A 25,104-nucleotide genomic window follows, 5' to 3' on the forward strand; every position below is an offset into this window, starting at 1 on the left:
TGGGCCACACACAAACTGCTGGAGGAAATTAGCAGGTCACGCAACATCTATGGGAAAGAGTAAACAACAGTCGATGTTTTGGGCTGAGACCCTTCATCAGGACTGAGAATACTGTCCACTTCTATCACTGAACCACACTTGTCATTCAAACCATTAGAAATGTAGGCCAGATTAGAGGTTTACAGATCACCACCTCCACAAAATCCTACAAAAATTCATTGCAAGTACAGTGAACTAATGTCTGCATCTTCTTCTAGGTGAATATCCCCAGCATGGAGCCCCTCAATACAGTCAGGCATCTCCACTGTGCACATCATATCACTTGCATGCCAAATGCTAGACTTTCAAAACAGACATTTTCTTAACTTCTCTCACAAGAAGAATCATGGATGCTCACAAAGCTATGAATGTAAACAAAATAATTACATCTTCCCCATAACTCCTGGAAATTCCAGCCCTTTGCCACACCTACTGCTGATAGGAATTACTGGGTAGTCAGCAACTTGGTCCTAATTATATGTCTACTCTCTCACCATGGAACAGATAATCTCAATCTTCGATAATTTGTCAACATTTTCACATTAGAAGCTCTTAGTCAAATGAAATCCATACCAAAGGGCATTGATTATTAAATCTTCCCTCTGCTTCCTCTAATATCTATATTTTGCAGTTTCTTCAACATCAAAATGGCGGGACCTGAAGTACTGCCAGTGCAAGTACATAGTACTCTGGGCAACAGCTCTTTGAATGCATTCTGAAAAGAGGAAACAGAAAACCTCTACTGGGGATTTGCCTCAAAACATAAAATTTTGCCCTGATGCTGGGAACCTAAAACAGAAAACACTGGAAGTACTCTGCAGGAAATCGCTTTCCATTCCAGTGATGCCTCCCGACCTGCCAAGAACTTCCTGCATTGTGTTTTTAATTCTAGTTATTTTCTTCATAGGATAGACTAAATAGAGGAAATATTTCTTTGGAAATAAAAAAGAAAATCACACCCACATTAGCAGTTACTGTATAATGCTGAAATCAACATTTGCAAAGACGTTATCAATAATTTGATATCTCACCTCTGTGGCAGAGGCTAGACTGCAGACTTGGTTCAGGGTCAACTGTAGACTATTTTCTATGAATGAGAGGGCATAGGAAAGACTTAATCTTCGTGTATAGAATTAGTGGAGGCTTGGATGGGGTAAAGCAGAGCAATCAGCAGTTTACACACATCAAGAAGAGGGATTCTACTAACATCATGCTTTACACCAACTGTGACTTATTCATAAGGTTGATTTACATGACAAAAACTAATCATTAATCGTCATTCCAAATGCACATCACCACACGGTCTCTCCAACGAAGACCTAATAAAAGACATTCCCAAGGCTTCAACATAATGAAGTTATCTCATGTGTCGGCGACTTGTCCCAGTGGTACATTAAGAGTATTCAGGACAAGTCACCCCTAAAGGAGTTGTAACATTCACACAATGAATACAGTATTTGATCAGCGAGATTGTTTGGAGGCAAGTGAACAGCATACATTTTGCCTCACATCTTGGCAGGATGACAGTGCAGAAAAGACTTACAATGATATTGCCAGAGCTGTGGAAAGATAGATTAGGCCATTGTCTAGAGACCAGCGGCAAGTTAGGCAAAAACAACAATCTACCAATTGAAGGAAGACTGAACAGTGAGTGCAAAATGAGAGCTTACTTTCTTCAGCTATCAATAACTGGGACCATAAGCAAGAAAACATAAAATTAGGCAAAAACTTTTGTTCTTGACTGGAAAGGAGGTCTCAGATCAGCTACTGGAGGAGCCAGAACTACCACTCAAAGAATCATGATAAACATAATGTGCCAAAACAGGCAGAGCTATATTTAGACCAAGACTGGGAAGTGGGATAGCCTGAATTGCTATGGAATGGTCACAAACGTTTGAATAATCTTCTCTAGGGCCTTGATTTCAACAGTTTCTGTCTGAACATAATTGTAAAACCACCACCATGGAGCATGAAGACAAAAATATGGTTATAATAAAAGTATGGAGAAATATGAATTAAATAGTCACTTCACACAAAATAATTTAAATGCCTCATAATTAAGGAGACCAGAAAAATGTGTATTAAAAGAAGGAACATTCCACAGAAATTTCCTCTGGGACCAATTCAGACCAAGGGATAAGTTGGCCTGAACACTTGGATTCAACACCCAGAATTGCTAGACAAATGCAAGGACAGCAATCATTATTCACCAAAAATAACAGGGTTGTCAACATTTCTCAGTTCATTGCTGACATATGTAATACATCAACAGATGAAATGATTTTAGCTCCTTTATAATTAAGCATAATTTCCGTACATCAGAACAACCTGTCTCCTGTTTCTGTGGAAAAAAATTATTGCTGACAGCAATGAACCCTGAAAAATAATAAGTCACTGTTGTACCAGTTCAAGCTCAAAGTTCCCATTAATGCCAACCAACATGGAACTTAAGTTTGTAAAGGAAAAAATTTACTGTTGACATTGGGTTAGAATTAGCACATTGGGCAAAACTGATAAGAGTTCAAAATCTTTCCTCAGCAGGAGATGACAAAATAATTTTCAAGTGGTTATTTCAATTATGTTCACACTGCCTACATCAAGGCTAGGTTGACAACTTTCTTAAACGGCTTCATTGATTTACTGTCTATGTCAAAGTCACCAACATTACTTGCTTGTGCTAGTGGATTGCACCCTTCTAACTACAATTGCTCAGTAGCAACTTCATGTCATTTCACTTCATACTTTGAAGTAATGAGTGAGAGATAAGATCATTGTAATGCAGGAGTCACTTAAAAACAACAATAAAACAATAGAATTGGTTGTCATGGGGGGACTTCAACTTCCCTAATATAAATTAAGACCTTCTTAGTGCAAAAGTACTCTTAGTTAAGAGAACCTTGGATATTGAGAGAGGTGATGAATTTAGTCAAACAGAAAAAGGAAAATTATGTGAAGCTTTAAAAACTAGAATCAAACAGAGCCCTTGAGAATGATAAAGAAGCACAGAAAGAAGGGTATTAGCCAGCAGGGCCATGAAAGGACCCTTGGCAAGCAAAATTGAAGAGAATCCCAAGGCATTCTGTACATACATGAAGATCAAGAGAATAACTAGGGAGAGGGTAGGACCACTTAAAGATAAAGGAGGGAATACTTGCTTAGATGTGGAGGATGTGGGTGAGGTCCTTAATGAGTATTTACCAAGGAGGACATGGAGGATAGAGAGATCAGTGCCAAGCATATTGATATGCCTGGGCATTTCAAGATAAAGGAGAAAGTAGTTTTGGGTCACAAAGTGGATGTCCCCAAGGCCCGATGTGATATATCCCAGGTTCTTGAGAGAGTCATTAATCTGCTAATATTGTTCCATTATTCAAGAAAGGAACTAGAAATAATCCTGGAAACTATAGACTGATGAGACTCATGTCAGTAGTAGGGAAGTTACTGGAGAGAATCCTTAGGGATAGAATTTGTGTGCATTTGGAAAACCATGGCCTAAGGTGAGCCAGTATGGCTTTGTGCAGGGCAGATCATACTTTACTACATTTTATTGAGTTTTATGCCGACAAGTCGTTTTATGAAAGTAGAATTACAGATTTTAATAAGGTATTTGATAAGGGTCATCTAAAAAATTAAGATGCATGGGATCAATGGTGAACTAGCTGTTTGGATTCAGAACTGGCTTGGCCATAGAAGACAGAGGGTAGTGGTCGAAGCGACTTATTCAAGCTGGAGGACTATGGTTAGTGGTGTTTCACAAGGATCTGTAATGGCACCTCTGCTGTTTGTGATGTATATAAATTACCTTGATGGAAATATAGATGGGTGGGTTAGTAAGATTTCAGATGATACGAAGATTGGTAACATAGTGAATAGCACAGAAGACTGGTGATGGATACAGCGGGTATGGGCTAAGAAATAGCAGATAGATCATAACCCAGTCAAATGTGAAGTGTTGCATCTTGGTAGGACAAATGTAAAGTGCTAAGGGCAAGATCTTTAACTTGATGAGCAGAGGGATCTTGCAGCCCAAGTTCATAGCTCCTTGAAGTGGCTTAATAGGGTGGCTAAGGCATACGGCATGCTTGCCTTTGTTTGTTGAGGCATTGAGTTCAAAAGTCAGGAAGTTATGTTGCAACTTTATAAAATTCCAGTTGGGCTGCATCTGGAGTATTGCATACTGTGCTAGTCACCCAATTATAGGAAGCATGTCCAGGCTTTGGAGAGGATGCAGAAGAGGTCTACCAGGATGCTGCCTGGATTAGATGGCATGTGATATTATGAGATACTGGACAAACTTGTGTTGTGTTCTCTGGGGTAGTGGAGGCTGAGGGAAGATCTAATAGAGGTTTATAAGATTATGAGAGGCATAAATAGAGTAGACAGGGTATCTTTTTCAGGGTTGAACTGTCTAAAACCGGAAGGTATGTATTTAAGGTGAGAAGGGATAATTTCAGAGATGTGCAGGGTATTTTTTTTAAACTAAAGAGTGACGGATGCCTGGAATGCCTTGTCTGGGGTGGAGTCATAGAACATTACAGCACAGAAGCAGGCACTTTGGCCCATCTAATTAATCTGTGCCAAACCATTAATTTGCTAGTCCCATCAACCTGCACCCAGACCACAGCCCTCCATACCCCTCTTATCCACGTACCCTATCCAAATTTCTTTTAATTGTTGAAATCAACCCTACATCCACTATTTGTGCCAGCAGCTCATTCCCTATGCACACTACCCTCTGACTGAAGTTTCCCTTCATGTCCCCCTTAAACTTTTCACCTTTCACCCCTAACCCATGACTCTAGTTGTAGGCTCGCCCAACCTCAGTGGAAAAAGCCTGCTTGTATTTACCTATTTACACCCTGCATCTCTCTATCAACTCTCCCCTCAATATTCTACATTCTAGGGAATAGAAGTCCTAACCCTATTCAACCTTCCTCTATAACTCAGGTTTTCAAGAACTGGCTACATCCTTGTAAATTTTCTCTGCACTCTTTCCTGTAGGTACATGACCAAAACTGGACACAATACTCCAAATCAGGACTCACCAACATCTTACACAATTTCAACATAACATCCCAACTCCTGTACTCAATACATTGATTTATGAAGGTCAATATGCCAAAAGATTTCTTTACAACCATATCTACCTGTGATGCAATTTTCAATTATTTATGGATCTGCATTCCCAAATCCCTTTGTTTTACCACACTCCTCTGTGCCCTACTTCTCATTGTTTAAGCCCTACAGTACCCTGATTGGTCCTCCCAAAGTGCAACACCTCACACTTGTCTAAATTAAATTCCATCTACCATTTCTCAGTACATTTTATGAGTTTATCCAGATCCTGCTGCAAGCCCTGATAGTATTCTTCTCTGTCCACTACACAGCCAATCTTGGTGTCTTCCTCACATCTGCTGATCCAGTTGTCACATTATCATCCAGGTCATTGATATAGATGACAAAAAGAATGGACTGATCCCTGTAGCACACCACTCATCAATGGTCTCCAGTCAGAGAGGCTATTGTCTTCAGCCACTCTGTGGCTTCTCCCATGAAGCCAATACTTAATTCAATTTGCTACCTTATCTTAATGCCAAGTGACTGAACCGTCTTTACCAACCTCCTATGAGGGAATTTGCCAAAAGGCTTGCTAAATTCCATGTAGACAACATCCTCTGCCTTGCCCTCATCAACTTTCCCGGTAACTTCCTCTTAAAACTCTAAGACTGGTCATCATGCACAAAGTCAGATTGACTACCCTTAATCAGTCCCTGTCTATCCAAATACTGATAAATGTGATCCCTTAGAATAACTTCCAATAACTTTCCAACTACTGGTGTCAGGCTCACTGGCCTATAATTTCCAGGCATATTCTTAAGAGTCTTTCTTAAACAACTGACTAGGTATTTATCCACCTCAAGTCAATAAACACTTCTGCTATAATCTGTATAGGGTCTATGACCTCACTTGTGCATTGCCTCACATCTATAGACTGTGTCCATCTCTCGGGTAAATACAGATGAAAAAAATCCATTAAAGATCTCCTCCATCTCTTTCAGGTCCAGCATAGATTACCCCTCTGATCCACCAGAGGACCAATTTTGTCCTTGCTATCCTTTTGCTCTTAACATATCTGTAAAAGCTCTGCTTTCCAACATTGTATTTCATTTGCCATTTTCTTGCCCATTCTCCTAATCTGTCTGTTCTTCTGCAGCCTACCTGTTTCCTCAACACTACCTGCCCCTCCACCAATTTTCATATCATCTGCAAACTTGGCAATAAAGTAATCTATTCTATCATCTAAATCATTGATAAACAACATAAAAAGAAGTGGTCCCAACACCAGCCCCTGCAGAACACCACTAGTCACTGGCAGCCAACCAGAAAAGGATCTTTTTATTCCCACTCGCTGCCTCCTACCGATCAGCCAATATTCTAACCATGCCAGTAACTTTCCTGTAATATGATAGGCTCTTAACTTGGTATGCAGGCTCATGTGTGGCACCTTGTCAAAGGCCTTCTGGAAGTCCAAATATACAACATCCACTGCAGCTCTTTAATCTATCCTACATGCAATCTCCTCAAAGAATTTCAACAGGTCTGTCAGGCAAGATTTTCCCTTAAGAAAACCACTTTGACTTTGTCCTAACTCGTCCTGTGTCACCAAGTACTCCATTACAACAATTGACTCCAATAACCTCATTCTTGATAACTAACTCAACATTTTCCCAACCCATGAAGTCAGGTTAAAAGGTCTATAATTTCCTTTCTGCTGCTTTCCTCCTTTCTTGAAGAGTGGAGTAACATTTGCAATTTTCCAGTTCTCTAGCACCATGCCAGAGTCTAATGATTTTTGAAGGATAATTTCTAATGCCTCCACAATCTCTACTGCTACCTTTTTCAGAACCCTAGGATGTAGTTCATCTGGCCCAGGTGACTTATGTACCCTTAGGTCTTCCAGCTTTTTGAGCACCTTCTCCCTTGTAATAGTAACTGTACTCTCTTCTCTTCCTTCATACCCTTCAACACCTGGCACAGTGCTAGAGTCTTCCACAGTGTAGACTGATGCAAAATACTCATTTAGTTCATCTGCCATCTCCTTGTCCCTCGTTATTATTTCTCTGGCCTCATTTTCTGGCAGTCCTATATCCACTCTCATTTCTCTTTCATATTATACATTCTTGAAAAAGCTTTCACTATCCACTTCGATAGTTCTTCTTAGTTTGCTTTCATATTTCATCTTTTCCCTCCTAATGACTCTTTTAATTGCTCTCTGTAGGTTTTTAAAAGTTTCCCAATCCAGTATCTTCCTACTAATTTTTGCTTTGTTGTATGCCCTCTCTTTTGCTTTTACATTAGCTTTGACTTCCCTTATCAGCCATGTTGTACTATTTTGCCATTGAATATTTCTTAGTCTTTGGAATACATCTACCCTGTACCTTCCTCATTTTGTTTCCCAGAAACTCACACCATTGCTGCTGTCTTGTTATCCCTGTCAACATCTCCTTCCAATTTACTTTGGCCAACTCCCCCCCTCACTATAATTTCCTTTACTCCACTGAAACATTGCTACATCAGACTTTACTTTCTCCCGATCAAATTTCAAATTGTACTCAATCACATTATGATCCCTGCCTCCTAAGGGTTCTTGTACCTTAATCTCCCTGATCACCTCCAGTTTGTTATATAACACCCAATCCAGTATAGCTGATCCCCTAGTAAGTTCAATGACAAACTGCTCAACAAGCCATCTCATAGGCATTCAACAAGTTCACTCTCAAGATCTATTACCAACCTGATTTTCCCAATCGACGTGTATGTTGAAATCTCCCATGACTATCATGACATTGTCCTTTTGACGCGCTTTTTCCATTTCCCATTTTAACCTGTGGTCCAAATCCTAGCTGCTGTTGGGAGGCCTGTATATAACTACATCAGTGCCATTTTACCTTTGCAGTTTCTTAACTCAACCCACAAAGAATTCAGTATCTTCTGATTCTATGTCACATCTTTCTATTGATTTGATGCCATTACCAGCAGAGCCATGACATCCCCTCTATCTTCCTATCCCTCCGATACAATGTGTAACCTTGGACATTCTGCTCCCAACTATAACCACCCTTCAGCCACAATTCAGTGATGGCCACAACATCATACCCGACAATCTGTAAAAGTGAAACAAGATCATCCACCTAATTTCTTATATTCCAGCCACTAAGTTATAACACTGAGTACTGTATTTGCTACCCTTTTTGATTCTACATCTGTAATGCATTGATACTCACCTTGCTGGCTGCAATTTTGCCCTATCATTGCCTGCCCTTTCTGACAGTCTGATTGCACGCTATCTTCACTTTTTTACCATCTGTCCTATCCTGAGACCCTTCACTCCGGTTCCCATAGCCCAGTCAAATTAGTTTAAACCCCCCCCCCCCCCACCAACGGCTCTAACAAACTGGCCTGTGAGAATAGTGCAACCCATCACTTTTGAACAGCTCATATCTCCCCCAGAAGAGGTCCAATTATCCAAGAACCTGAAGCCCTGCCCCCTGCACCAGCTTCCCAACCATGCACTGATCTGTCAAATTACCCTATTTCTACACTCACTGGCACATGGCATGGGTAGCAATCCATAAATTACTACCCCAGAGGTCCTGTTTCTCAGCTCTGTAAATTCTCTTTTCGGGATCTCTTTGCTTTTCCTTTCTATGTCATTGGTACCGATATGTACCAAGACATCTGTCTGTTCCCCTGACTACCGCTCCACTCTTCCCCCTCTTTCCCTTCTGCATCATGGACCCATGCTCAGTGCCAGCATCCAGTCTCCATGGCATTCTCCTGGGAGGTCATCCCTGACTACAGTATACAAAGCAGTATACTTATTATTGAGAGGAATGGCCACTGTGCTATCTGCCTATTCACATATCAATTTCTCCTGATGGTCATGCAGCTACCCTCCTCCTCCAGGGTGACTACTTTCCTGTAACTCTGATCGATGATCTCTTCACTCTCCCATACCAGCCAAAGGTCATCCAGCTGCTGTTCCAGATCCCTAACACTGTCTTCAAGGAGCTGCAGCTGGATTTACCACACAGATGTAGTTCCCTGGGAGAGTCTGGGTCTCCCAGGACTCAACATCCAACATGAAGAACACACAACAGCCATTTACTACATTAGGTACAGCGAGAGAGAAAAAAGGGAACCTCAACAGAAGCTTACCCAAAGACACACCTCTTTCAATCATTGCTGACCTCCTTTGAGCCAAAACCTGACACTCCTACTCTCACCACTGTTCTACTCCCAACAATGGCCGCCATGCTTGTCCCTTCTGAACTTTTAAACAAGCGTCACCGACCTGCGAGAAACTGTGTCACTGTGGCCTGCTCCTGCCGCTAATTGGGCCGCTGGAATGGAGGTGTTCTGGATAGGCACGTGATTGTGAGGCAAATGGAAGGATATGGACCTTATGAAGGCAGAGGGGATTAGTTTAGATGGCCATTTGATTACTAACTTAATTGGAGAGGCTGTGCCGAAGAGCTTGTTCTTGTGCTGTATTGTTCAACTTTCTTTGTTGTATATTTTACGTACTTCAGCTCTTACCTCTATAGAGTCACATTTAACTTACCAGCAACCTTCTGCATGCACAAAATGCTTGGATCTTTGTTGAGGATAAATCCTAACTAAGCAAAACAAAAGTGAGAAGGCATTTCAAAGAAGATGAAAAACAGCTTGGATGAATCATCCATTTCTCATCATGCTTAGGAACAGGGAACTATTTCTTTTAGATTAAAAATAAAACTAAGTAACTGAAGTTGTCAGCAGTAGCTGTGGTCAGGTCAGCAGCACAGAAATGTAATGCATGGCCTAACATGTCCATGATGACCAAAATGTCCATCAATGCTCATCGTGAGGCCCATATACCTCAGCACCCTTCCTATCCAAGTACCTGCTCAAATGTTAATAGTTAGAAATAATTTTGCCTGTAACATCAGGCAGCTCATTGCATATACTCACTTCCCAATGTGGGAAAGCATGGCCCTCAGAACTCTTCTCACCTTTCACCTTAAACCTACACCCTCCGGCTTTAGACTCCATGACTTTCTGGAAAAATACGGTGATTATCTATGCCCCTCAATTTTTTTCTCATCTCAAAAGGTCACCATTCCACCTCCCAAACCATTCTGTTATGACAAACCTAGCTGATTCAATCACTCCTGTCAGCTAAAGCCCTCAATTCAAGGTAACCATCTCCTGAATCTCTTGTGCATTTACCAATGCATCCTTCTTTTCTCACCCACAGCCGCTCCAACAAAAAGCGACTGTTCTATAAAAACAGCTTGCAAAAGCAGGACTTTCTCTGGAATTGAGATACCGAACTAGCTAGGCAATACTTAGGAGACTGGGAGTCACAGAAGACTTTAGAGGTGGAGAAGGCAACGTTAATTTTTGCTATTTAGAAAAGCCATTAGGGCACAGTTGGACTTTTGGAGCCTTTAATGTTCACAGCAGCAAATTAAAAAACACAACACCAGAAGACAATAACTCTCCACAGCTAAAATGTTCAGTCGCCACAAAAGGCACACGAGTATACAACCTTTAGCCTAGTTGCAAAGTTAAGGAAGCAAACAAATTCCTTTGCTCTTTTCCATATCCTTGGATAAGATAGCAGCAGTTGGTGGATGCAATTGACAATGACCTCATAAACTCACCAGGGCAGGAAAATTAGCAAAAATCAATGACCAAAATGTTACAAGAATCAGCTAAAATAGGAAAAGGTGTTTTTAAATGAATGTGATAACCAAAGCTATCTCTATGTACTGCACAGTTAAACGTATCTTTCAGTGCAAAGTAAAATTATTGTTACTTGACTTTTTTGATTAATTAATTAAAATTGAATTTTTCAACATCAATTGCTTTACTTTTAGAAAGTCAAACACACATATAGTTGGCATCCTTTAAGACAAGTGTGAAAAATTGTACTGAGTAAATTAATTGCTTTTGAAGTTGTCCTTGCAAATGCAGCTGCCAACTCAAGCACAGCAAGCTCCCATAAACAATGAGAGTTGTGTTTTAGTTATTGGTTGCAAATGAAGATTTCTTCAAGTTCCATGGAACTGCGTGCAAGGAAAATATCTTGGTTTCACATCCAAAAGTCTGTATATGAAGACTGAATGTATATGAGATATCTAGAGGTAGTATCTTGTTATACACTAAGATACTAGAGTGCTAACATAGATGAAGGGTTTCTAACCTGTTTTATGCCATGGACCCTTATCATTAACTAAGGAGTCAACTGACTCTAGGTTGGGAACTCCTGACCTAGGTTGTTTACATCCAAGTGGTATATGAACTACAGTCTTGCCTCAAAAACTCTTCAAAGTGTTACTCTAATTGTGTACGATAATGATAGTTTCAAAGTGTTTCAATGATATCCTGGCCAAGCTCTCAAATGGAGCAAAAAATGGTTGAAATGGAAGCAAGCCAAGGCAACAGCAGAAGAGACATCCAGTGAAATTTTTTTCAGTAACTCAGCCCGGACATCAATTGAATGCAAATTAATGTTCTGCTGACTGGACCCAATTGAACTTCCTACATCTCCCCGTGTAAGTTTGTTACCCAAAACTTATGAGTTGAACTCCCAATAGTATCTAAATATGTAAACTGTATATAATAATTATATCCATTTTCATATTGAAGATAACCTTCTTACTTATTGCCTTGTGGACCTTACCACAGTCAGCATATTGAGATCTCTACACTACAGTTTGCATGCTATAGACACAAGTGGTGACCATCATGGGGGAGAAAAACACACACACAGTTCTGTTTCAAGAGTCATTGAAATAATCAATAACATGTTTGTTTCTTGCAATTGTTAGGGTTAAAGAATGAAAGCGTACAAGGGTGCAGAGAAACCCTCACTCAGAAATAATGATACTAGGATGCCACCATTTGGACAAAGATAGCACATTCCTCAATAGTGCCCTAAGGACATTTAAAAAATCCTTCAAATCATTGTCACAGTCAAGGGAAAAAAAGGAAAATTTCATATCAACACTAATGAAGCCTAGGAGTTCCCACGGGTAATCAAGAAATCACAAATTTCAGCAGTGTATAAATGGCATAACCTTTACTATGGTTCCATTTGTCCATCATGCTATCCTAATCGGCCCACAAGTTGCAAAACATCATTCAAAACGGATTAGTACTAACAGACCAGCCTAAATAGACAAGAGAAATCAACAATATTCACACTAGGTTAAACAGGCTAGAGACACTAATATCTAATATAGGGAGCTGAATTTCAAATTCATGTTGCATTAACATAGAAAATGAAGCAAATGTTATGCTCCTCTGATGTGTTGATCTTCTAAACTCACATTTTGCACCAGTGTTCAACCCATTTATGAAACACACAGCCTATCTTTCATGAAAGGTTAGTAGGATTGATGGAGCAACTTCCACATGGTCCATAGCTCCAAGCTCAATCTCATTTCTCAGTTTTGTCCCACAGTGAATGTAACGACCCCACTGTGAAATGGGTTACCTGGAGTGTCTCTTCATTTGGCTATTGTTACCCCAACATAAAGCAGCCACTGTGAACACAAAGAGATTTAGACTGGCTTCACTGAGCTTCCACAATAGCTGAAAAACAATGCAGGAGTTAGTTCCTCTTCTCCCATCACTTTCTCACCAATTCCCTAACCTCAACACACTCCCAAGTAGCACAACAGCCTTAAATTTGTTCTGGAATTCCACCCAGTTCCCTCAAAGGACAGGAAAATATATAGCCCTAGAATACAGTTTAATTATAAACAGCATGTTTTTAATCAAAGATGGAACCCCAAACCGTTCCAACAGCTGATCTACACTTCGCCAATAAAATTGTTGATAACACTCGAATGAAGTGGCATAAAGTATGGGCTTTACCAATCTAATGATTGGGGTAGTTTTCTGATTGACATTCAGAGTGCAAGGATGAAGATCGAGGAAAACAGGCTAGCACCGCACTGTTGACATTGCAAATACTGCGGCTCCCCTTCAAATCCCAGGCAAGGAGGTTATTTCCCAGAATTTTTTTCTTTGTCTCTCAACCAGCTCTCTGCAAACCAAGAACTTGAAGGAATCTGGTATCGGGACCTCAACTACTGCAGTTCTTTATTTCGTTACTACGTTCAGTTCGAAATTCAGCCGATTACCGGCCAGCAGCACGTTTGGTTTCGTCCTGTGAAGCTGCGGAGACTCTCCATTCACCCCAGAATGCTAACCGCACCGCAGACAATGTTAACATTCAAAGCATGTGACTAGTTAGCGTTTTATACCACGCCGCATGTTGCCGCAAGCGGAAACACTTGCTCTTCCTAACATCCGAGAAATGGCCAAGTTTATGAAGACTTTGCTGTGCGGACAATCCCCAACTAAAATCATTACCGAGTTTATTATCCCAAAGCGCTACAGTAAAGATACAAGTCAGTACAATAGCCCCCTCGGTTGTTGCAACGCAGAACTGACAAAAGTCCTGCTTTAAGTATCTACAAGACCTTTTCAAAAGCAAATACGGACTGTTTGGTCCTTTCATTTTGATAAAGCGAGCATCCCACTCGGAAAAACAATATAATAATATCAGCACCGATTGCTCCGTGCCCTAAAAGCAAAGGTTAATTAACAGGCAGAGTTTGCCCATTTAATAACCACCCGAATGAGCCCTAATTTCCGTATCATTTATTACAATAAAAATCTCTAAAGAGAGGCAAAAACACACTCTAGGTTATGGATAAATGTAGCCACATTATTATAGAGACACCAACGCCTTGACACTACCCCAGGCCCCTTATAAAATTAAAAAAACAATTGAAATGCCAATTTAAGACTCTCGAAATTTCACGGAATACTGACTTTCGTGACTTGCAATAAACAATCGTGAAGAGAGAGGGGGGAAAACACCCACTGAACGTTGCTTCAGTGCACTCATCAGTACCTCAACACAATGAATCATGCCCCGCTCTCCCTCGAACACGCCACACGTACCAGCGAGCTGCTTTCCTCCGGGGACCTGGCTTGATAGTTCTGCAGGGCCACGTTCGGTTCGCCGAGGAGCTCCAGCACCAGGCTCTGCTGAATGTTGCGCACCGCTGAACGCTTTCGGTCGAACATACCCTGAGCGCCCGCATCAGGGGTCCAGGTGGAGGTGGCGGCGGCGGCTGGCAGCAATTCCACAGGTAACGGGGAAATCATTGGAGACGGCTTCCCAAAAAAATAAACACCTATCTTTTGAGGGAGAGGGAGCAAAACAACAGCTACAGAAACATGGTGCTACAGTGGAGTGTGTGATGGATGGAGTGGGTGCGGAGGTATCCCTCGACGCCGGGGTGTTGCAGTTGCCTGGCAGCACGGCTGCTTGACAGATTGACAGCTGCCGCCCGGGAGTCGACTGACGGGTGACTGACAGCCGCCGCCGCCTCTATTGCCGAGGCTCGGGCTGCTCAGCCCCGCTGCCTGGTTTACTTCACGCTCAGCTCCCTTCTTCGAAAGGAGGTGGGAAAAACTTTTTCATCTACTAGCGGTGATGTCATTGCCCCATTCAAATGAGCGCCTTGCGTGCGTGTCTTGGCGTTTATTAAAACAAACCTCACCAAGGCGGAAAAACCTGGGGTGGATTTTTGCAAGAATGGGAAGTGGGATCCAAAGTTGCCTAGCAATGCAACATTTCGTCGCCACCTCTAGCCCCATACAATATTCTTGACAAACCAGCATCCTTTATCTAAACAAAAAAAATCATTTGCAAGGCTCGGTGGCCTCCCGTTTTAAACAATTGCCGATGAGATACTGGGGCATCAAATCTGAACAGTACTGATTTATTTGTTGCAAGTGATTCACCATAATGTTTCATTGATAGAGGTAGCGACACTTAAAGTTAGTTTCGTTTTTGGATAAGGATTTCTTTTGATACCAAAGCAGAATGGCAGATTTTCTTTCCCGGAAAGAGCTAGATTTCCCTAAAACCCAAGAAGTTCTCATTGTCGCTAGAACCGAGTCAGTACAGATTGGTACTAACATCTATCTCCTTGATGACGATCAATCATACCTCACGGACGTTATGTGTAGCTACGACTGTGGGGCTACGCACAGCTCCACTGATATCAATTAAATCTGAAGATGGCACCATTATCGCTGCCATCAAGGAGGCGTACAGGAGTGAAATAAATTGGCTGGTTGAGTGGTATCACAACAACCACCTTACTTTCAGTATCAGCAAGACGAAGACATTGATTGTGGACTTCAGGAAGGGGAAATCAAGAGAAAACACATCAGTACTCACTGAGAGGTCAGTGTCACAGCTTCAAATTTCTGGGTGTCAATGTCTCAAAAGATCTAGCTTGGACCTAACACACTGATGCATTCATGAAGGCAGGCCAGTAGTTCTACTTTAGAAATTTAAGATTTAGTTCATCAAAGACTTGCATATTTTGTTATCCAGTGGAGAGCATTCTGATTGCTTGCTTCACAGCCTGGAATGAAGCCTCGGGTACAGCGTCATGAGAGGCTGCAAAGGGTTATATAGTTATTTCCATCACCGGCGCAACCCACCCCACCAGGAGACATCTTGGAGAGCCGATTCCCAAGGCAACATCCATCAGCAAGGACTCGCAACATCGGGATTTGCCTTCTTCTCATTACTACCAGGTATATGTGCCTGAACACTCACATTCAATGATTCAGGAACAGCTTCTTCCCCATCATCTGAATACCAAATGATCTGTGGACACTTTTTTTGTAGTATTTTGTAATTTCCAATAGTTTGGTTTTTTTTGCACCGTACTACAGCTATAAACAATAATTAATCTAATTCTAATTGTCATACTCAATATTTCAGATGCTGTTGCTTTCTTTCCAGGTTTATTTCATTGACCCAAATTAAATTCTCCAGCTGCTATGGTGGGCCACTATCACCAAAATTTGACTGGAGTGGGGATTGCAAGGACAGCCTAACCACTAGAAGTTATTCCCAATTCTACAAAGTGAAGATACTCTATGTTCTTTTATATAGGCTTTGGCTGAGAAAACAAGGTTTATTTGTTGGGAGGGAAAGAGGTTTAAAGCTTATTGGGAGAATGTTTTGGCTTTAAACAACCATGGCTGACATGTCAAAACAACAAAGTTAAAGAGAGGGCATATAATAGAGCAAAAAATAGTGGGAAGGTAGGGGATGGGGAAGTTTTTGAAACCAACACAAGACAAGAAAAAAGCCATCAGGAGAGAAGTGATGAAATATGAAAAAAACTAGCCAATAAAAGAGGATACCAAAAGCTTTTTCAGCTAATATAAAGAGTATAAGGTGAGGGTAGATATCGGGCCACTGGAAAATGGCACTGAAGAGGTAATAATGGGGACAAAAAATGATGGATGAACTAAGTAAGTATTTTGCATCCATCTTCACTTTGAAAGACACTAGCAGTGTGCCAGAAGTTCGAGAGTGTCGGGGGCAGATGCGAGTGCTATTGCTATTACTTGGGATAAGGTGCTTGGGAGGCTGAAGGCCTAAAGATAGATAAGTCATCTGGACGGGATGGACGGAAAAAGAACACCAAGGGTTCGGAAAGAGGTAGCTGAAAAGATTGTGGAGGCATTAGTGGTGATCTTTTAAGAATCACTAGATATTTGTATGGTTCCAGAGGACTAGAAAATTGCAGATGTCACTCCACTTCAAAAAAACGGAAGCAGGCTGAGGGAAGGAAATAATAGACAAATCTGTTGGAATTCTTTGAGAAAATAACAAGTAGAATAGACAAAGGAGAATCTGTGGATATTATGTGTTTGGATTTTCAGAAGGCCTTTGACAAGTTGTTGCACATGAGACTGCTTAACAAGATAAGGGATATCGCAAGAAAGATACTAGCATAGATAGAGGATTGGCTCATTGGCAAAGAATAGAAATAAAGGGAGCCTTTTCTGGTTGGCTGCTGGTGACTAGTAGTGTTACACAGGGGTATGTATGTGGACTGCTTCTTTTTACATTATATGTCAATGACTTGGATGATGAAATTGATTGCTCTGTGGCCAAGTTTGCAAGTGATACAAAGACAGGTAGAGGGGCAGGTAGTGTTGAAGAAGTAGGGAAGCTGCAGAAGGGCTTAGACAGATTACGAGAATGGGCAAAGAAGTGGTAGATAGAATACAGTGTCAGGACGTGCATGGTCATGCACTTTGGTAGAAGGAACTAAAGCAGAGCCTATTTTCTAAACAGGCAGAAAATTAAAATATCCGAGGTGTAGAGGGACTTCATACAGGGCTCCCTAAAGGTTGACTTGCAGGTCGAGTCAGTGGTGAGGAAGGTAAATGCAATGCTACCATTTATTTCACAAGGACAGGAATATAAAAACAAGGATTAAGTGCTGAGTATAAGATACTGGAGAGGCCTCACTTGGAGTATAGGATGTGCTGAAATTGGAGAGGGTTCAGAGGAGGTTTATGCAAACGATTCCAGGAATGAAAGGGTTATTGTATGGGGAGTGTTTGGTGACTCTGGGCTTGTACTCGCTGGAATTTAGAAGAATGAAGGGGGATCTTATTGACACCTGTTGAATGTTGAAAGGCTCAGATGGAGAGAATATTTCCTATAGTGGGAGAATTCTACGATCTGAGGGCACAGCCTCTGAATAAAGGGACATCCATTTAGAACAGAGTAATTTCTTTAGCCAGTTGGTGGTGAACCTGTGGAATTCACTGCCACAGGCAGCAGTGGAGGACAAGTTATTGGGTATATTTAAGGAGAGGTTGATAGGTTCTCGATTAGTCAAGACATGAAGTGTCATGGGGAGAAAGCAGGAGAATGGAATTGAGAGGGAAAATGGATCAGCTGTAATGACATGTTGGAGCAGAGTCGACAGGCAGGATGGTCTAATTCTGCTCCAATTACTTATGGTCTACAGGAAACTATATTGGTAAAAAAGAAAATTTGATGCCATCTCACTCCTCCATTCACCATATTTTATGGTATCACTGAACAGAAATAAGTCCATTATAACTGTGAATAATTAAATGTATTTTAAGTAGCTTGTGGCTATTACGAACAATTAGCATTATTCAATAAATAAAATCATCTGCAACCAAGCAACTCGATAATACTGTAACCAATTAAATTTCCACTGGGAGAATACACATTCGCCCAAAAATTTAAGACATTACATCTGGGAAGAATTCCAACTGGATGAGCCAAGTTCTGCAAACATTTTACATCCTTAAAGTTCCCTCCACACCCCCAATGACCCCTACTTTATTACTATGTACAAACAAGCTGGATGAACTCAGCAGGTCGGGCAGCAACTGTTGAAATGAGCAGTCAACGTTTCGGGCCGAGACCCTTCGTCAGGACTGAAGGAGGAGGGGGCAGGGGCCCTATAAAGAAGTGGGGGGAGGGGAATGTGCAGGTGAAAAACCAATCAGAGGAAAGATCAAGGGGTGAGGGAGGGGAAGCAGGGAGGGGATAGGCCGGAGAGGTGAAGAAGGAATGTAAGGGGAAAACACAATGGGTAATAGTAGAAGGCAGAATCATGAGAGAGGTGATAGGCAGCTAGAAGAGGAGGCAAAGTGAAAGTGTGATAGGGGAAGGGAGAGGGAGGGAATTTCACTTTGTAATTTCACAATTACACTTTCAGTCTGCTTCCTCTTCTAGCTGCCTATCATCTCTCTAATGATTCTGCCTTCTTCTACTACCCATAGTGCTTTCCCCTTACATTCCTTCTTCACCTCTCCGGCCTATCCCCTCCCTGCTTCCCCTCCCCCACCCCTTGATCTTTCCTCTGATTGGTTTTTCACCTGCACCTTACCCCTCCCCCCAACTTCTTTACGGGGCCCCTGCCCCCTCCTCCTTCAGTCCTGGTGAAGGGTCTCGGCCCGAAACGTTGACCGCTCCTTTCAACAGATGCTGCCCGACCTGCTGAGTTCATCCAGCTTGTTTGTACGTGTTGATTTGACCACAGTATCTGCAGTGTACTTTGTGCCTACTTTATTACTTTCTGTCAGTCAACTTGTGTACAGCCTAGTGTCACTCTATGGACTTATAATCAAACCGTACAAATAAGCTTTCTTCTGCATTTATAGTTAGTGTTTATTATTTTTATTATTTTGTTCTTTATATTTTGTTTTTATTTGTATTGCATCAGATCTGGAGTAACAATTATTCTGTCCTCCTTTACACTTGTGTACAGGCAATCATGAATCTTTAGCTTCCCTGTTGTTGAAACTATACAACTATAGGTGATAGGCACTTGCAGCTCTCCACCAGTTTATCATTAGTTGCATTCCTAATTGTTTAACAGATGAATTTTAGCTTTAAACCACCATCCTAGAGTCACTGAATTTATGGAGAACTGCACATATTACAGAAGTAGCTCACTCAGCTCAGAATCTATGCCAGGTCCTAACAGCAATTCAGCCATTTCAACTGCCCATCACCCTTGAAACTCTCAAGTGAGTATTCTATTCACCTGTGAAAGCCCAAACCATTTCATTTACCTTTCATGGAGTAACCTTTTGATCATAGTTACCCAACTCAAGAAGAAAGCCTTTTCTTCACATACCCTTATCTTTAGCCCAAAGTTGTAAATCTTCACCAGACCAATCCTGCAACCATAAAACAACTTCTCTATTGGAATCTGCTGTGCTTTCATACAGCTCTATCAATTTGCCCTTCAACCTTCTTTGGTGCAAGATAACCACCTCAGCTTTTCCAGTTTAGCCTTAAGTGAAATACAAGATTTCATATGATCTGCAAGACAACATACTTCAACGACAATAAGAGTGAAAGAAGACCAAAGGAGAGAGGGGGGAAAAAAATCACAATATTTAGTCTGGCTTCATCAATCACACTTTCTCCCCATACGCTCAAGGAAATAGAAACATGAAGCCATGTAATCATGTCTGCCACACCATTCAATAAGAGCACCACCATTTAACCTCAGCATAACTTCCTTACATTAAACTCAGTATTTTTAATACTCAAAATGTACAGCTCTGAATATACTTGAGATTGCATCACCCTCTTGGGCCAGGAATTCCAAAAGGTTCAGCATCCTCTAGGTAAATGATTTCATTTGTCCTAAGTGTTTGACCCCTACTGAGAGAGTGGCCCTTATTCTACACTCCAGGCAGGGTATGTTTCAGCTCCACATCTGTTGTGAATGTATTGGACAGTCTTCACCTTTCAAAGAGATCCCTATTTTTTCTAAAACTTGAGGGCAGGTCAAGTCTGATTAATTGTTCCTTATGTGCAAACCTGCCATTCCAGGTGAAACAAAATCTAGTGAACATTTTCTCAAAAGTATACTCTTCTCTAGAGAACAGTATACAACTCGACCAAACGCATTTCATTCCCGAGAGGTTCACAGTGCCACAGCTGGGAGAAGATGCTACTTTAGTTCAATCCTGGTCCTAGGAACAGTTTGTATGGAATTTTCCCTTTCACCCTGTGACAGTGTGGGCTTCCTCCAGGAAGTCCAGTTTCTAACCACATCCAAAAACATGCAGGCTGCTGCAGTGATTGGCCACACCAAGTTACCTCAGTGCTTAATGCAGGTGGAAACTTAGATGGGGTAAGGGTTGTGGGAATTTAGGGAGAATCAATTGAATGAATGCATTCAATTATGGGGAAAAAAAGATACTTTATAGTCAGCACAGAGTTAATAATCCCAAGGCAGAGAAACAATGTATTGATGACCAGATAATCTATTGTGCCCAGTGCTCCCAATGCGGCCTCCTCTACATTTGTGAGAAATATCATGAATTGGAAGATCGCTTCAATGAGCACATCCGCACCAACCATCACAAGTGGGGCTTCCAAGTGGCCAAATATTCTAATTCCCATTCTGGCGTGTTGATCCATGTCCTCCCCTTGTGCCAAGATGAGGTCACCCTCAGGGTGGAGCAGTGACACCTAAAAATTCTGTCTGGGTGGCCTCCAATCTGATGGTATGAATATTGAATTCTCCTTCTGGTAAACAAATATCTCCCCCCCCCCCCCATTCCTCACTCTGACATTTTACCTCATCTCACCTGCCTATCACTTCCCCCTAAGTCCATTCCTCCTTCCCTTTCTCCCTTGGTTCACTCTCCTCTCCCATCAGATTCCTTCTTCTCCAAGCCCTTGACTTTTCCCCACCCACTTGGCTTTACCTGCAATCTTCCAGCTAGCCTCCTTCCCCTCCCCCTGCCTTTTTATTCTGCCACCTTCCCCCTTCCTTCTCAGTCCTGAAGAAGCATCTTGGCCCAAAACATTGACTATCTATTCATTTCCACAGATGCTGCCTGATCTGCTGAGTTCCTCCAGCATTCTGTGTGTGTTGTGATCAAATATGTTATAGTGAGAAAAAGCACACTAGGTTCAAGTATTTGGTTTTTCACCATGGAATAATATCCCCCTTCTCTAAACAAGATTCATGGAATATTTTACATCATCTACACATCTGCATAAGTGTATCGACGTGGAATTGATGCTTGAACTAGAAACATTGTGCAAAAATGAACAGTTGAAGATATGTTAACACAGGAAAGATGGATGCTTTATGGTGCACACAACCAACTTTCAGTACTACTAGCCTAAATTATGTAATCATTCTCCAGATTGGGAATCAAACCCACAGCCTACTAGCAATGTTGTGATTGATGCAAGCATTCTGCTGAGTCGCATGTTCCAGATGGAAACGCTGACATTAAGAGTGAATATCCATCAAACTCCATGCCAACCAATTAACCAACCAAAACTGGACTCTCACTTGGAGACAAGTCATATGATTAATTTGCTGCTGCTCTTCCCCAGGAAACAGGTGTCAGAACACCACCACTTAGAATGACTTGGCATATGGAAATCCCTGATTCAGCACTTCATCATCTCCCTTTGACACAAAAGTACATACCACCAGTATGAAAACTTTTAAAAAGAGTCTGAATCAAATTAAAGTTCAACTTTATGTAAGGCCACAGGGAAAAAGTTGAAATTTACCCCAGATATTAATTCAAAGCAGAATAAAACTAGGAGTCACCACTCTAGGAGCACTCTACCAATGCCCAAGAACAGACAAAGGAGATGAATGCAAGCCCATTAAGGAGTGCATTTGAATGATCTATTAGCCTGACCCTTGCCAAATCCAACAAGTGTACTGGCTTTAATTTGCAGTATCATGCAGGTGGTGTATTGTAATTTGTTGATAATGATAACATGAGTAATGTTGACAGTAAAACAAGGTCATAGATTGAGGGACTTAATAGCTACACTTTAAAAAAAATCTTATCCTCCCAGCAATTTCAGTTTCTAACTAGTTACTTAATTTGATATTTATTTTTAGAGCCCAAGAGATGTTGATAGAATTTTTTGGTCATTTAATAACAGCAAGCTCGCCAAAATTTTTGTTCACGTTATTAGATCAAATATTTATATGTAAAAAGTGTTTCACTGTGGCCATTTCAATTTCTATTTAGAAGCTAGTTTTCCCTTACATTGGGTGGGCTTGCTTTATTGAGCAAACTGTATTTAGAAAAACACACACAAAATGCTGGTGGAACGCAGCAGGTCAGGCAGCATCTCTAGGAAGAAGCACAGTCGACGTTTCGGGCCGAGACCCTTCGTCATCAGTCCTGACGAAAGGTCTCGGCCCGAAACATCGACTGTGCTTTTCCCTATAGAAGCCGCCTGGCCTGCTGCGTTCCACCAGCATTTTGTGTGTGTTGCTTGAACTTCCAGCATCTGCAGATTTCCTCATGTCTGTATTTAGAGAAGGCAGTTTTTTTAAAGTTAATTTTAGAAAATACAATTTAATTTTAAATGCTACTCTGGTTACAGCAACTCGGGGTTGGGAGTAAACTGTAAGCTTATTCTGCCACTCACCAAGATGATAGCTAATATTTTGCCTGCTCGCATCACCTCATCAGAACTTGGCTAATTAATTTGGCAAGGCATTGGCTCAGGATTCAACAGTGGAAGGGATAACAATGTGGCTCGTATGGGACAATTGAAATGGTATTTTGTTATTTGAAGTGGGCAAGTTTCACAGTACAGAACTAAAGCCACAAGAAACGCAAGGATGTGACAACATTGGACAATTCCACATTGTGAATCTTGCAGCCATAACAGGAAGACCACTTTTTCTCTAGCCTTTGCAGTTCATGATTTGAGAATATTTGTGTTAAAATATACTGTGCAAAGAAAACTGCTTCAGTTTCACAAATGTCTTTCACAAGTTCCAATAATTATTGCTTACCCAAAGTGAAACCTTCAGGAATTCATGTCAAAACAAAGTAAGACTTTCGAAGAACTACCCAAAAGTTCTGTTCCCTCCATCCTCAATCCTACATATTTTCACTTTTATCCATTTTCCTTAACCGAGGGTAACTGTTTTCTATATTCTTTCAATCCTATTCACCACTAATCACAACTTATTTAACTTGTCTTTCTTCTCATTATGGTACTGCAACATTAAAAGCCACTTTAAAAGTCAAGCCATTTAGCTAATTGACGTAGTTAGCAACATTTAACCATTGGTCACATGCTTCAGAAATATACTTCAATACACAAAAACTAGCAAGAGGTGTGGGTGGCCATTCATGCCAAATTATTTATATTATGTTCCTAGAAAGGCTTAAACAACTTACTCTGAAAAGTCAGGGTCACTTTTCAAAACCAAAAATTGCAAATTCCATCATTATTTAGCAGTTGTTTGATCAGAAAGTCAAACCAGAGACTTATTTTTATTTTCAATTATTCAAAGTTATCAGTTTGACATTATACACGAAGGGATCACTGCTGCATGTAAATGCCACAGAAAAGAAAACACAACAGTTGCCAAAGTTCCTGGAAACTTTAATGTCAAATATTAATTTAAATGCAGAATTTTCAAGTGTGCACTTGGTTGACAAATATCCTTTCTGAGGAGGAGGGGGCACTGTTCAAAAACAAGCTCCATGGAGCATGTGGGGATCCTCCAAAGGGTTAAGGGGGGGAGGGTTAAGGGGAGGGGGAGGATTAATATTATTTTTCTCTTTCTTACTATTTTATCATCACATTTATTCTTTGTAATTTTCAAAAAAATTAATAAATAAATTTAAAAAAACAAGCTAATTTAAACTTGAACAGTCCATGTTCCAAGTCTATACTGGTATCCGTCCCCCTCTTTTCCTTCACTACATCAACAACTGCATTGGCGCTGCCTCCTGCACGCATGCTGAGCTCGTTGACTTCATTAACTTTGCCTCCAACTTTCACCCTGCCCTCAAATTTACCTGGTCCATTTCCAACACCTCCCTCCCCTTTCTTGATCTTTCTGTCTCCATCTCTGGAGACGGCTTATCTACTAATATATACTATAAGCCTACAGACTCTCACAGCTACCTGGACTATTCCTCTTCCCACCCTGTCTCTTGCAAAAATGCTATCTCCTTCTCACAATTCCTACGTCTCCGCCGCATCTGCTCTCAGGATGAGGCTTTTCATTCCAGGACAAAGGAGATGTCTTCCTTCTTTAAACAAAGGGGCTTCCCTTCTTCCACCATCAACTCTGCTCTCAAACGCATCTCTCCCATTTCCCGCACATCTGCCCGCACCCCATCCACCTGCCACCCCACTCGGGATAGAGTTCTCCTTGTCCTCACCTACCACCCCACCAGCTTCCAGGTCCAATGTATAATTCTCCATAACTTCCGCCACCTCCAGCGGGATCCCACTACCAAGCACATCTTTCCCTCCCCCCCCCCCCTTTCTGCTTTCCGCAGGGATCGCTCCCTACGTGACTCCCTTGTCCACTCGTCCCCTCCATCCCTTCCCACCGATCTCCCTCCTGGCACATTTCCTTGTAAGCAGAACAAGTGCTACACCTGCCCTTACACTTCCTCCCTCACCACCATTCAGGGCCCCAGACAGTCCTTCCAGGTGAGGCGACACTTCACCTGTGAGTCAGCTGGTGTGGTATACTGCATCCGGTGCTCCCAGTGTGGCCTTTTATATATTGGTGAGACCTGACGCAGACTGGGAGACCATTTCGCTGAACACCTACACTCGGTCTGCCAGAAAAAGCAGGA

The 25,104-nt window shown here is 41.5% G+C and overlaps 1 protein-coding gene across 4 annotated transcripts in view; it reads right to left on the reverse strand.

Moving 5' to 3' along the window:
- rgl1 (ral guanine nucleotide dissociation stimulator-like 1) overlaps positions 1–25,104 on the reverse strand; it is a 267,685-nt gene that overhangs the window by 96,825 nt on the left and 145,756 nt on the right. Inside the window, exon 1 of one of the 4 annotated variants that reach the window (XM_073063601.1) lies at positions 14,068–14,579. The exons of 2 other annotated variants lie outside the window; for them this stretch is intronic. In XM_073063601.1, coding sequence (XP_072919702.1) covers positions 14,068–14,274 — 207 coding nt within the window. In that variant the 5' untranslated portion in view covers positions 14,275–14,579. One more of the 4 variants, XM_073063605.1, reaches the window with a different exon arrangement.

This window comes from Hemitrygon akajei, chromosome 12 (genome assembly GCF_048418815.1).
Source record: "Hemitrygon akajei chromosome 12, sHemAka1.3, whole genome shotgun sequence".
In the NCBI taxonomy this organism is placed as follows: domain Eukaryota; kingdom Metazoa; phylum Chordata; class Chondrichthyes; order Myliobatiformes; family Dasyatidae; genus Hemitrygon; species Hemitrygon akajei.